General features: G+C 53.4%; 1 protein-coding gene across 3 annotated transcripts in view; it reads left to right on the top strand.

Annotated features, from left to right (window-relative positions):
* Positions 1 to 12,114, top strand: part of MYH13 (myosin heavy chain 13) — a 71,473-nt gene extending 59,359 nt beyond the window's left edge. For all 3 annotated transcript variants that reach the window (XM_042965989.1, XM_042965988.1, XM_042965990.1), the window contains 12 exons: positions 1,474 to 1,670; positions 2,055 to 2,238; positions 2,620 to 2,785; positions 3,710 to 3,834; positions 4,607 to 4,915; positions 4,997 to 5,200; positions 6,503 to 6,628; positions 6,912 to 7,082; positions 9,750 to 9,854; positions 9,943 to 10,038; positions 11,468 to 11,602; positions 12,005 to 12,114. In XM_042965989.1, coding sequence (XP_042821923.1) covers positions 1,474 to 1,670; positions 2,055 to 2,238; positions 2,620 to 2,785; positions 3,710 to 3,834; positions 4,607 to 4,915; positions 4,997 to 5,200; positions 6,503 to 6,628; positions 6,912 to 7,082; positions 9,750 to 9,854; positions 9,943 to 10,038; positions 11,468 to 11,602; positions 12,005 to 12,019 — 1,833 coding nt within the window. In that variant the 3' untranslated portion in view covers positions 12,020 to 12,114. The remainder of the gene's footprint in view (positions 1 to 1,473; positions 1,671 to 2,054; positions 2,239 to 2,619; positions 2,786 to 3,709; positions 3,835 to 4,606; positions 4,916 to 4,996; positions 5,201 to 6,502; positions 6,629 to 6,911; positions 7,083 to 9,749; positions 9,855 to 9,942; positions 10,039 to 11,467; positions 11,603 to 12,004) is intronic.
* The last annotated feature ends 1,117 nt before the right edge of the window (positions 12,115 to 13,231 follow it).

The following is a 13,231-nucleotide window of genomic DNA, read 5'->3' as shown; positions in this document are numbered from 1 at the left end:
TCTGCTCCCCACGAGGTGGTCTGATAAACGTGCCTCTCCAGCCAGGGCATCCCCGGCCCCATTCACTGCACCAGCTTGACTTTCTCTACCTCTCTCTGTGTATCCTTTCCCCCTGCTCAGCCATTTATCCTGACCACCCGAAACGCCCTCCTCTTTCTTCCACATCACTCACGTATCACCTGCTACAACACCTGCTCTCAAGCTCTCCTCCTCCAAAAACACCGCATGGCTTTAGGGACACATTTGGGACACGTACATAAATATGCACATCATCATCATGTTCTTGACTTCGATATCGAGATATTTATGTCCATCATGCCCATTCCCTCCCCCGCACTGATCTATAAATGCCTAGGCAAGAATAATTTTTCCCTTGTGGTAAACAGTAGGTACAGTGCGTAGAACAGTGCACACAGCAGGTGCCTAATAAATGCTGCCGATGTGTGTTCAAGCGTTAGAATGGGAGTCCAGGAGTCCACAAAGCTGCATTCTGTGATTTTTGAGGTTGCCATGCACCGGCTAAGATCTACAAGGCAATCTTTCAGAATTCTCCAGGGCTCTGCATACCCTTAAAAAAAGAACGAGCACTTTTTGTCTGCCATCTTCCTATCATATGCTAAGGGTCTTCAGTGGGCTGGGGTGGGGGTTGTGGCAGGAAGCAGAGTACGAACAAGCAGCGAGAAGACCCACTATAGGAACGAGGCTGTCCTCAGGCCAGGATACAGTAGCAGCTAAGCTCAGGGAAAGCTTTCCCTAACATTGCATCAAACAAGGAGAAAATTATTCCTTTCTCGTTCTGTTTCAATTCTTCTGATTACATAAGGAAAAGATCTCAAGTTGGACACCATCTCTCTAGCAGGTGCTTATTTTCGTTATACAGAGAGGAGGCCTCAGCCACAGAGCCACGGCCGAAAGTACCTAGCTAGAAGGTGATAGATAACTCGGCTTTATGGCTTTATCTCCGTGGCGTTTATTCTAACGGTTCCCTCCTGTTTATGGCAAATGCTAACACTTTGCGATTTAATGCAGTGTAAAGGTTTACTTTTGAAATGCACGTATTTAAATATAATAAGGGAGTCAGCTTTAAAAAAATTTTAAATGAGGGGCGCCTGGGTGGCTCAGTCGGTTGAGCGTCTGACTTCGGCTCAGGTCATGATCTTGTGGTCCGTGAGTTCGAGCCCCGCGTGGGGCTGATGGCTCAGAGCCTGGAGCCTGCTTCTGATTTTGTGTCTCCCTCTCTCTCTGACCCTCCCCTGTTCCTGCTCTGTCTCTCTCTGTCTCAAAAATAAATAAACTTAAAAAACTAAAAAAAAAAATTTTAAATGAGACGGGATGTATGGAGGTGTGGCAAAGCTTTGTGAAGGCAGCTTGGGAATGGTTCACGTTGGGAAATGCTGGTTTAAAGTGGAAATACCTTAGCTTGGAAGATGGCCAGATAGACATCTTTGCAGTCTCACCATCATACTGCCGTAGGCCAAGAACGCGCTGGCCCACGCCCTGCAGTCCTCCCGCCACGACTGTGACCTGCTGCGGGAACAGTACGAGGAGGAGCAGGAGGGCAAGGCCGAGCTGCAGAGGGCGCTGTCCAAGGCCAACAGCGAGGTGGCCCAGTGGAGGACCAAATACGAGACGGACGCCATCCAGCGCACAGAGGAGCTGGAGGAGGCCAAGTACGGGGTCCCGGGCTACGGCGGGAGAGGTGACCCCAAGACACAAGTGAAGAGACAGAGAATTCTTCCTACTTTGAGAGACTCTCTCTTCCTTCCTCTCCAGGCCCTTGAGTTTTCTTAAGCTTTCAGATGGGGCATCCCTGTCCCTCCCCTGGGACTGTCCACTCCACCTTGTTGCTTTGGTGGCTTCTCGCTGGCCTGCTTTGCCACCCAGCACTTAGCAATTCTTCAGGCGATACCTAGACCCTGTCCACTCATGACCTTCCAGGTCTTGGTCTTACCAAGTTCCAGTCCCGAACAGACTGTTCCTCCTCATCCGGTCTAACAGGTAGTTCTGAAATAGTCCACCTTTGCCAAGTTGGGGGGAAACTCTGGTTCTTTTAGGAAAAAGCTGGCTCAGAGGCTCCAGGAAGCAGAGGAAAACACAGAGGCAGTGAGTGCCAAGTGCGCCTCCTTGGAGAAAACCAAGCAGAGGCTTCAGGGGGAAGTGGATGATTTGATGCTGGACTTGGAACGCACCAACACAGCCCGTGCCATCCTGGACAGGAAGCAGAGAGACCTGGATAAGGTCTGCCCCCCGAGAGCCCCGGCTTCTCACGCTGGGATGTGTGAGATGCCCACACATCAGGGAGACCCTCTGAGCAGCAAATCACGGTGTGGGCGGTTGGGATTTGCAACGCCTCTCTGCTTTTGTGACTGTCTCTCCAAAGTGAATTTTTAGAGAAAGCTGATTCAGGTTCCCTTGGAGAACCCAAACACCTATAGGAACCCAGCAGACGGCCTGTGGGAATAGCAGAGTCTGGGGCCCGTGATCTAGACCTGTTTCTTGGGGCCCCAGGACGGGAGGGTGAAACCCTGGCATTGCTGACACAAGCTTCCTTGTTTTCATGGGCTCTCCCGGGTCCCCTGGCCCTTTCTGCTGCTCACGTGTCCCTTGGTCATCTCCCAGGTCCTCGCAGAGTGGAAGCAAAAGCTGGACGAGAGTCAGGCTGAGTTGGAAGCCGCTCAGAAAGGATCCAGGTCACTTAGTACTGAAATCTTCAAGATGCAGAATGCCTACGAGGAGGTGGTGGACCAGCTGGAGACACTGAGGCGGGAGAATAAAAATCTGCAAGGTGATGGGGCGCTTGGGAGGCTCAGTCTGTTAAGTGTCCAACTCTTGGTTTCAGCTCAGGTCGTGATCTCACAGTTCATGGGTTCGAGCCCCGTGTCGGGCTCTGTGCTGACAGCATGGAGCCTGCTTGGGATTCTCTCTCTCTCTCTCTCTCTCTCTCTCTCTCTCTCTCTCTCTCTCCCTCTCCCTCTCTTCTCTCTCTGTCTCTGCCCCTACCCATCTCATGCTGTCTCTGTCTCTCTCTAAATAAATAATAAATAAGCTTTAAAAAAATCTGCAAGGTGAGCTCTCTCTGCACCCCAGGTTTGCACCCGTACCCCTTCTTGCCTCCTCCCTCTTTCTTCTTCCCGCTGTCCCTCAAACCCCTCCCATCTGTTCAGCTGACCCTGGAGCTCAGCCCTGCTCATGTACAGCAATCACACCAAGGTCTCATTCTGCAGCACAAAGGGCAAAATGAATTGCTAAGCTCACCTCTTCTTGGAGAACAAGTTCCCCCCATGGATTCCGTCTCTACGTGGCGTTGTGTCCTCCAGCATATCACTAAATCCCTTAGGACCTCAGACCCCTGATCTGCAAAATCAGACCAGATCCTACACCCCCTAAAACTCCTTCTGGCTCTGAAAGACAATGATCCTATATTCTATGCATCGTCTCCACAAATTTCCTTTTCTGGCCCTCACCGTGACCCTGTTATACACTTTGTGAAGTGTTAAGGGCCACAGGGTGTTGTTCTTACCACTCCTCTCTGCAGAGTTCAGGTGAGGCAACAAACCTGTGTCCTGCTGACCCCTCACCTGAAGGGTCCCCCTGTATCCTGTCCTATATAAACGTGAATGTGTCACCCATCCCCAAGATCCCTGGCAAAATGCCTCGGTTGTCAACTGGAACCAGATGAAATGATCTAAATCGAGCCCGTCCTTTGCAGAAGAGATTTCCGACTTAACCGAGCAGATTGCAGAGACTGGCAAGAATCTGCAGGAAGTGGAAAAGACCAAGAAGCAGGTAGAGCAAGAAAAGTCAGACCTCCAGGTGGCCCTGGAGGAGGTGGAGGTAAGGGTCTGGGGCAAGACACGAGGAAGCTCAGGAGGGCGGGACCCTGAACGAGGGGGGACTGACTAGACCATGACTTTGGGGCTGTCTCCTGCCAGGAGATGCCAAGCCTTCATGGGAATTAACATCCAGCCATCCCCGGGGAAACAGCTGTGCTGTGTTTCTCCTCCCGGGGCCCCTCCAGCTCAGCTCATCACATCTCCCCTTTTGAAAATAAATAAATGTGTTCATTATGCCCTCAGTGTCTTCCTCTCAGGAAGCAAGAATCCATCATCAAACATCCTGAGAGCTGTCTCAGAATTGCTCGGTTTTTACAGTCACACACAACCATCTTTGGCCACTGGGACTTCTGTAAAGGCAACATATAGGCTCAGTGTCCCGATGCCCTGGTCAGTGTGGCCAGTGCAGGGCGGGTGGACAGTCGCGCTGTGTCTAGGGAAATTTGCATAACGCAGGACGACCGGAAAGCAATTACCCTGTCGTTTTGGAGAATAAGTGGCCCCTGACTTATGGTCACTTAGAATAGACACACCCAATAAAGGTTTTACTGACTCAAAAAGATGCTCCGTCCTCCGCAAGACATAAAATTGTTAATAACAGATACAAAGTTTTAGTTCCAGTTTCGTTACTGGGAGGGTCATCTGGGGGCAAATTGCTTGACCTCTGGCTCTCTGTAAAACGGGTAAAATAACACCCGTTTTCTCGTAACGGGGAGGAAAACAGCCGTTTGAGAAGACAGCTGCCCACCCAGTCACCCGTCTGCCTTCCTCAGGGTTCCCTGGAACACGAAGAGAGCAAGATCTTGCGCATCCAACTGGAGTTGAGCCAGGTGAAATCCGAGCTTGACCGCAGGGTCACTGAGAAGGACGAAGAAATCGAGCAGCTGAAAAGAAACAGCCAGCGGGCCGCAGAGGCCATGCAAAGCGTGCTGGATGCCGAAATCCGGAGCCGGAACGACGCCCTGAGGCTGAAAAAGAAGATGGAGGGAGACCTCAACGAGATGGAGATCCAGCTGGGCCATTCCAGCTGCCAGGTGGCGGAGACCCAGAAGCACCTGCACACCGTGCAGGGCCAGCTCAAGGTCAGCGCGCAGGCCCTGGCGGACCCGGCGGGGGGGGGCTCTCGGCCTGGGCTCCAGCCTCACGCCAGGTTTTCCCTGAAGGCTTCCCAGCTGCACCTGGATGGCGCCCTGAGGAGCAACGAGGACCTCAAGGAGCAGCTGGCCATTGTGGAGCGCAGGAACGGCCTCTTGCTGGAGGAGCTGGAAGAGCTGAAGGCGGCCCTGGAGCAGACCGAGCGGACCCGCAGGCTGTCGGAGCAGGAGCTTCTGGACGCCAGCGACCGCGTGCAGCTCCTGAACTCGCAGGTGCGTCCGTCCGGAGGGGCACGGGGGACAGGCAGGCCACCCATACAGCGGAAGGCAGCACCCTCCCTTCCTCCCAGACCAGCGGTCAAGAGCCAGTCGCCTCAAGCTTCCGTTCTTGGAATGAGTAGGCTCCAGATGCCAGATTTCTGAGCTGTCTTTAAGCTGAAGATGCACGTTGTGGGGACATCAGAGAAGGCAAGGATGAATTATTACATAAGGAGGCCGGAGGAGGAGACATCCAAGCCACCACCTTGGAAAATGAGAATTGTCTTTCAAAATAATTACGTTGTTACATTTGTAAAAGTTTCTTTAATTTCTTTGAGTTTACTTATTTATTTTTGAGACACTGAGAGTGAGAGAGAGAGAGAGAGAGAGAGAGAGAGAATCCCAAGCAGGCTCTGCACTGTCAGCACAGAGCCCGATGCAGGGCTCAAACACGCAAACTGTGAGATCATGACCTGAGCCAAAATCACCAGTCGGCCGCTTACCCGACGGAGCCACCCAGGCACTCCAGGCACCCCTACCTTTATGAAAGTTTTTTTTTAATTATTTGTTGCAAAATGTAGACAATACAAGCACATGAACAGAAGAAAAATACCAGGGCGTCTGGGTGGCTCAGCCAGTTAAGCGTCTGACTTTGGCTCAGGTCATGATCTCATGGTCACGAGTTCAAGCCCCACGTTTGGCTCTGTGCTGACGGCTCAGATCCTGGAGCCTGCTTCCGATTCTGTGTCTCCTTCTCTCTCTGCCCCTCACCCACTCATTCATTCTCTCTCTCTCTCTCTCTCTCAAAAATAAAACATTAAAAAAATTTTTTAAAGAATTGTTTCACATTTTAGGGACACCTGGATGGCTTAGTTGGTTAAGCATCCAACTCTTGATCTTGGCTCAGGTCATGATCTCACGGTTCATGAGTTTGAGCCCTGCGTCAGGATTTTCTCTCTCTCTCTCTCTCTCTCTCTCTCTCTGCCCCTCCACCCCCCTCAAAAAAAAACAAATTTCACGTTTTATATACTTATGTCTACCCATCCTTTCTTTGCTCCAACACCTCTTACTGAATATTCTTCCTCATTTATGGGAAAATCTACTTGTATCATTTAACCAATGATTTTACGTGCAGTTCTTGTGTCTGTTTCAGGACCTTGTGTTCGGTCAAGAATAAAAGAGCATCCGGCAAATCCCCGTGTGGGAAATAAGAAACACGATCGTGATGTGTTTCCTTCCCCACCCAACTTTCTCCCTCTCGGTTGTTTCGAGCGTCCAAATACAACCGATACCTCTGGCATCTGATTCTTTTTATAGAACACGAGCCTGATAAATACCAAGAAAAAACTGGAAGCCGACATAGCTCAGTGCCAGGCAGAGGTGGAGAACTCGATGCAGGAGTCCAGAAACGCGGAGGAGAAGGCCAAGAAGGCCATCACGGATGTGAGCTGCGTTCCTTCTTTTCAGAGCAAGTGCTTGGCTTGGTGGGGAAGGGGCTTCTAAGCCGAGACCAGGCAAGTGGGTTTCGTCTCCTGCTGACCTGCCGTCAGCAGAGGGAATGAGATAAAGCCTCCGCAGAGACAACGTGGGGAGGAGGTGCGTCGCGGTGCAGACTGAATGAGGGAGGCGGGACCAACACGCTCAGCATTGACCTTGATGGCATCCTCCCCGTGCGCCGGGTAGGGATGCCAGGTGGCCCACTGCTACTTTCCATGCGCTTAATCAGGCGGCCATGATGGCCGAGGAGCTGAAGAAGGAGCAGGACACCAGCGCCCACCTGGAGCGGATGAAGAAGAACCTGGAGCAGACGGTGAAGGACCTTCAGCACCGTCTGGACGAGGCTGAGCAGCTGGCCCTGAAGGGCGGGAAGAAGCAGATCCAGAAACTGGAGAACCGGGTAGGGCGGGCAGGGCGGCGGCTGGAGAGGACTCTGGCTCTCCAAGTGATATCGCGTTTCGCCACCTGGGGCACAGCCGCGGTCCAGACATTGGTCCAGACATTCGCTGCTTCCCACAGCCCAACACACACCCCCACCCACTTTACAAGGCTTAGGCCTCGGTAGCTTCGGGGGTAATGACACTTGCAAACGTTCACGTCCTGTTTTCATGGGAACTGGGACCCACGGAAATAAGGGGGGATATACTTCACATTCTTAAAATCACATATTTGGTGGGAGCCCCATTTGGGGCCAGCCTCCACTTTGGTGAGCAGTGGCCCGTCCTACCTGAAGTCTATAGTGTCTCTTTACCTCTGGCTCCTGTTCCTTTCCAGCTCTCCCAGTCCCAACGCAGTCCACAACACTGTGCTCCTTCCTAGACTGGCGCTCCCCCCACTCCCCTCCTCCCCCTCCCCCCGCCAATGCCCGCAGGAAAATTCACCGCCTTGCCCAAGGGAATCCTGCTCTTTCATTATCTGGGAACTTCTTTGTGTTTGTTTTCCTTTCTTTGTTAATTTCTCCCTTGGTTTCCTGTACCCATTGCTTCTCCTTTTAGACCTGTGACGGTTCTTATTTCTTTTGTTTTGAAAATGGGCTCCACTACCAGTTGAAGTTCTGGAAAAGGGCTGGGGTTTGGGGGGAGTTTGTAGAATGTCCCCGATGTCCCAGAGGGAGGAAATGGAAACGTAGGTGGGGAAGGGCGGGAGGGGCTGGCAAAGGGAAGGAGATGACCTCTCCCAGCAGGGAAGGGCCTCAAATGCGGTCAGTCTTCATGCCAGCCTCCCAAGGATGTGGTCACCAGCACATACACGCCGTAAAAAGGATCTTTTGGCTAAAAACGAGGCAGCCGTGGACATGTGAGTAACAAAAGTCAACACCAGGGGGCGCCTAGGTGGCTCAGTCAGTTGAGCATTGGACTCTTGATTTCTGCTCAGGTTATGATCTCACGGTTTGTGAGTTCAAGCCCCGCATCAGGCTCTGCGCTAAGCGCTGTCCTCCAAAATTCTTTAAATGCTTCTTTTTAATTATTCCCAGTCATACAGTGTTAAGTGAATTTAGGTCTGTCCTTCTCACGGATCCCTCCACTGAGGGAGGGATTAGATCCCATGCCATCCTCCAGGATTCTTTGATTCCTGGGTTGGCAGGGAGCCCTCCTCGGCCAGCCTCCCCTCGCACACGAGGCATCTCGACTGGCCTCCAATAACAGCCACCCAGTTATCTTTACTTCTGTAAACCTCGCAGAGGCCACAAGAGCACTGCCAGGAGCACACGCGTTTTGTAGAACCTAATGGAAAGCAGCTTCCCAGAGCTTGTGGGGTGGCCAGGAGTCCCAGGGATCTGTTTTGGGACAGTGCCCAGAGTTACCCCGTTCCACTGGTGGATTTCAAGGTTGACCTGGTGAGTCCACAAGGCCTGAGCTGCCCCTGTCTGTGGCCGCTGGGATTCCCGGGGGCTGGCCGCCACGGTCCCTGGACTGTGGAGTCGGGGCTAGTTAGTGACCTGTGTTCTCAGTGGCTGACCAATCCTCTCAAGACTTCAGGAAAGGCAGAGGCAGCTGTGAAATGAACAACACCTATGTATCGCTTTATCAAACATACTTGCACATAACTTTGTCTGATATTTTTTTAAGTTATATTGAGAGAGAGAGAGAGACTCAGAGAGCACAGTGGGGGAGGGGCAGAGAGAGACGAGAAAGACAGAATCCCAAGTAGGCTCCACACTGTTAGAACAGAGCCTGATGCGGGACTCGGTAAGATCATGACCCGAGCGGAAACCAAGAGTCGGACGCTTAACCAACTGAGCCACCCAGGCGCCCCTCGTTTGTCTAATTGATCCCCACATTTGAGGTAAGTGGGGAAGGAATTATAATGTCCGTCCTAGACGCGTAAGAACTCATTCTCAGGAGCAGCCCCTGACCTGCTCAGCATCAATCAGCTGGACCAGGCCCTTCAACACGCCCAGACCGTTCCTGGCCCAGGCTCTCATCATGACCCGCACATTCTCATTAACCAGGAATCAGGGCCACCCCAGATGGCCGTGCTGGCTTCGCCCGCGGGGACAAGTCAGGGCCAGAGCACAGGCCTCACCGGGCTGCTGGCCCCACAGAAAGAGGCGTCTTATGAAGAGCCTGGCTTGATAGCCCAGCCGTGTGCCCCTAAGAGCTGTCACTGCCCAAGGAGGGCATCTTGCTATCGTTTGCACAAAGCCACTGCACAGACCGTGGTGGCCTTGTGACCAAAGTGTGGTTCCTGAGCGGGGTGCCTGGGTGCCTCAGTCAGTTGATCCTCTGACTTCGGCTCAGGTCGTGACCTCACGGATTGTGGGTTCGAGCCCCGCTCGGGCTCTGTGCGGACACCTCAGAGCCTGGAGCCTGTTTCAGATTCTGTGTCTCCCTCTCTCTCTGCTCCTCCCCCGCTCATGCTCTGTCTCTCTCTCAAAAATAAACATTTTTTAAAAATAACTAAAAATAAATTAAAAATGTGGTTCCTGAGCGTGAGGAGGAGACATTTTTACAAACTATCATCAGAGGATCCCGAGTTTTCCCGAAAATGCCCCCCACTCACGCGTGTGCGGGAGAAGCACAGGGGCTCCGACCCGGATGCTGTGCTCTCTCCCCCCCAAACCCAGGTGCGGGAGCTGGAAAGTGAGCTGGACGCCGAGCAGAAGAGGGGGGCCGAAGCTCTGAAGGGGGCTCACAAATATGAGCGCAAAGTCAAGGAAATGACGTACCAGGTAAGGGGCTCCAAAGCCTCCGCGAGCGCCGGCCCCCTCGGGAGCAGAGGAGGGTCTGGGGGACCCTGGCACGGCGCTGTGTTCGCAGGCTGAGGAGGACCGCAAGAACATCCTTAGGCTCCAGGACCTGGTGGACAAGCTTCAGGCCAAAGTGAAGGCGTATAAGAGGCAGGCCGAGGAGGCTGTGAGTAGGGGGGCCCCAGCACCCCCAGCCCTGGGCAATGTCCACGGAGCCAGACCCTGGGGTTTTATTTGTAGGTTGCTGATTCAGGGACACCTGCCCTTCCTCCCTCCCCTGGTTTGTGTCAAACAAGCCTGTCCCCCAAACCCCAGCTGCACCTCCTGGGTGCCTCCCGCCTCAGTCTCGTGGCCAGCCCCCTCATTTTATCCCCTATCCCCACCCTGCCGGCCTCACTTCGCCCTGACACCCCAACCAGCTCAGGGTACCCCACAGCCTCACCTTAAACCCCCCTACCCTGGTTCACGGCATCCCCCCTTGCCCCCATCCCTGGTCCCCAGGGCCTTATCCTTCCTGCCCTCTCTAATTGCCACCCACCACCCTGATCAGATAGACCTAAGGGAAGTTACTAGCAGGAACCTTCGGGGGGGGGGGGGCAGGAGGAGGGCAAGGGGGGGTACTTTCTATTTTACAGAAAAGAAATAGTTTTGGAAACTCTAGGTTAAACAGAGTTGAACTGGCTTCTTTCAAGGATTTCTCAGATTTTTTAGGTGACGTGATCTGCACCCTTCAAAGTGGACAGAATATTCTAGAACGTAATGTGGCTCACCCTTAGTGGAACTCAGAACCTTTTTTTTTTTTTTTTAATGTTTATTTATTCTTGAGAGAAAGAGAGACAGAGCATGAGCTGGGGAGGCACAGAGGTGGTGGGGGGGGTGGGGCACACAATCTGAAGCAGGCTCCAGGCTCTGAGCTGTCAGCACAGAGCCCGACGCGGGGCTTGAACCCACAAACTGCAAGATCCTGACCTGAGCCACCCAGTACCCCAGAACCTTTTATTATATCCAGAGCAGCCCACCGGACTGGTGTCCTGAGGAACAAAACTGGGGAGACCCTGCTGTCGACAAATGACTGAGCATATATGGTTTCTCTCCTTGCCCTGTTTTCCTCCGTGCCCAAGGGGCTGGTGGTTCCATCCTGACCGCAAGGAAGCAGATCTGAACTGATTAAATGGGGGAGGGATTTGTACCCATTGGATTAGCACGGTCGCAGCAGGACTTCCCAGGAGGCCACCTTCTTCAAGAACTCTCAGATCGCCCTTGACAGACGTGCACGGTGGCCAGGCCACAGGCAGACAAGGGCTAGAGGAGGCCAGGGCAGGGGGGGGCGGGTTGGGCTACTGGCCTCTGACCTCCCAGGTGCCTCGGGAGGACTGAGGACTGGGGTCCCCGCCAAAGAGCTCCAGTGGGGGTGTTAGCACAGAGTAGGGACATGAGGGGACAGGCAGGGGTCCTAGGACAGCAGTACCCTTGAGGTGATCAGACAGCATCGGCCGTCAGGGGCTGGGAGTGTCCCCCAAGGCCCCTCAGGGACTCGGAGCCTCAGAGCCAGAGTGAAGGGCTTCCTCAGCCTCTAGCCCCTCTCTCTTCCACAGGAGGAGCAGGCCAACACACAGATGTCCAAGTGCCGGAGGGTCCAGCACGAGCTGGAGGAGGCGGAGGAGAGGGCCGACATCGCAGAGTCTCAGGTCAACAAGCTCCGGGCCAAGAGCCGAGATGTGGGGAGCCAGGTGAGAGCAGACGTCCCGAGACCAGGACCAGGGGAGCACCCCAGGGAGAGTGTGGAGGACGTAGGCTGCAGCCTCTTCCCCGCTGCTGGCCCTGAACTCCCAGATGCCACGCCTTGGCCAGGCCCCCGGTGGCTCCAGGCTCATGGGGCAGAGGGGGACAAGGGGGCCAGACACCTAATCATCCCGGTCCCTCTTTGTGGTAAGAGGCACTGCCCAGGAAGCCCCTACTTTCTCGGGGGGGCTCGTCCATCTTCGGGGCTCCCGGCTTTGTTTTTATGACGTGCAAGGGGGAAACCGTGCCACTCCGTAATATTTTTCGTGCCTTTCCGGCTGTGCCACATGAAGGCAACAGTCCACCTTGCCTTTGGTTTGACTCGTTCCCTGATTGTTTTTTTCCCACAGAAGATGGAAGAATGAGGCCTTCCGGACGCCATTGCCATGGGACGCCTCGGGAGATGGGCGGTGGAGGGAGGCACAATGTTGTGAGGAATAAAATCTCCTGACTCCTCGTCTCTCCAGCTCTGTGTGTTCATTATCTGTGTGTTCATCCATTCTGCTTGCTCGGGGTGGTTTAAGAGTCTGCTGTGCATATAAAGAAGTAAGGGCCCAACCTCCTCAATTCTGCAGACGAGGAAACTGAGGTCATTCTCAAGGCCCCCAGAAAGCAGCCCCAGTCCAGCCCTCCCAATAAGAGTAATGATAGCAATGCAAACACACAGAACGAGTTTGTTCATCTCCGGCATTCACGTGTGCATTTTTGTTTTCCTTTCCATTCAAGCCACGAAACAAGCCGGCCAGATCAGGCCAATATTGATGCCCTCATTTTCTAGAAGGGTTGCAGACAGGCTACGGCTTGTCCCGTGTTGAGAAGATGAGACCAGACTCACCGCACAGCACACAGTCTCACAGGGTGGGTTTTGCCTCCGCGTAGGCACGTGATGCGGTGGTAAGAGCCACCCCAGGGTGCCGACCCGCGTGGGTCCCAGACCTGCCCCGTCGCTAACTAGCTTGGTGATTTGGGGCAAGTCACTTTACGACTTTAAGCCTCAGCTACCTGGCGTGTAAAATGGGGGTGTTACAATGCACTTTATAGGGTTATTTTGAGAAGTAAATAAGATAATGAAGAAGCACCCTTGATCTAGATCCTGGCACACAGTTAGCATTCCAGGGACCCGTCATCACAGTGGGGAGGGGTAAGCCTCAGGACATGGGTGGAGTCTAAGACTTGGGACCAGATGGACAACAGTCTGGGGTTGGTCTGTGTCTCTAAGGGGCTTCCGCTGGTTTGAGGACTTAATTACACCGTGCAGGCGTGGGGGAGGAGAGTCATCAAAAAAAATTCCTCTAGAATTCCATTCCCTTCTGACATCTCAATAGGGGCCCCTGGGTAGCTCAGTCGGTTGAGCGTCCGACTTCGGCTCAGGTCATGATCTCGAGGTCTGTGAGTTCGAGCCCCGCGTCAGGCTCTGTGCTGACAGCTCAGAGCCTGGAGCCTGCTTCCAATTCTGTGCCTCCCTCTCTCTCTGCCCCTCCCCCGCTCATGCTCTGTCTCTCTCTCTCTCTGTCAAAAATAAATAAACATTAAAAAATTAAAAAAAAAAAAACAGAATCCCCATGGGCTCCAACATT

Source organism: Panthera tigris, chromosome E1 (assembly GCF_018350195.1).
Source record: "Panthera tigris isolate Pti1 chromosome E1, P.tigris_Pti1_mat1.1, whole genome shotgun sequence".
Classification (NCBI taxonomy): domain Eukaryota; kingdom Metazoa; phylum Chordata; class Mammalia; order Carnivora; family Felidae; genus Panthera; species Panthera tigris.
The sequence above is the reverse complement of the archived record's forward strand: the minus strand, read 5'-3'. Positions and strand labels throughout refer to the sequence as shown.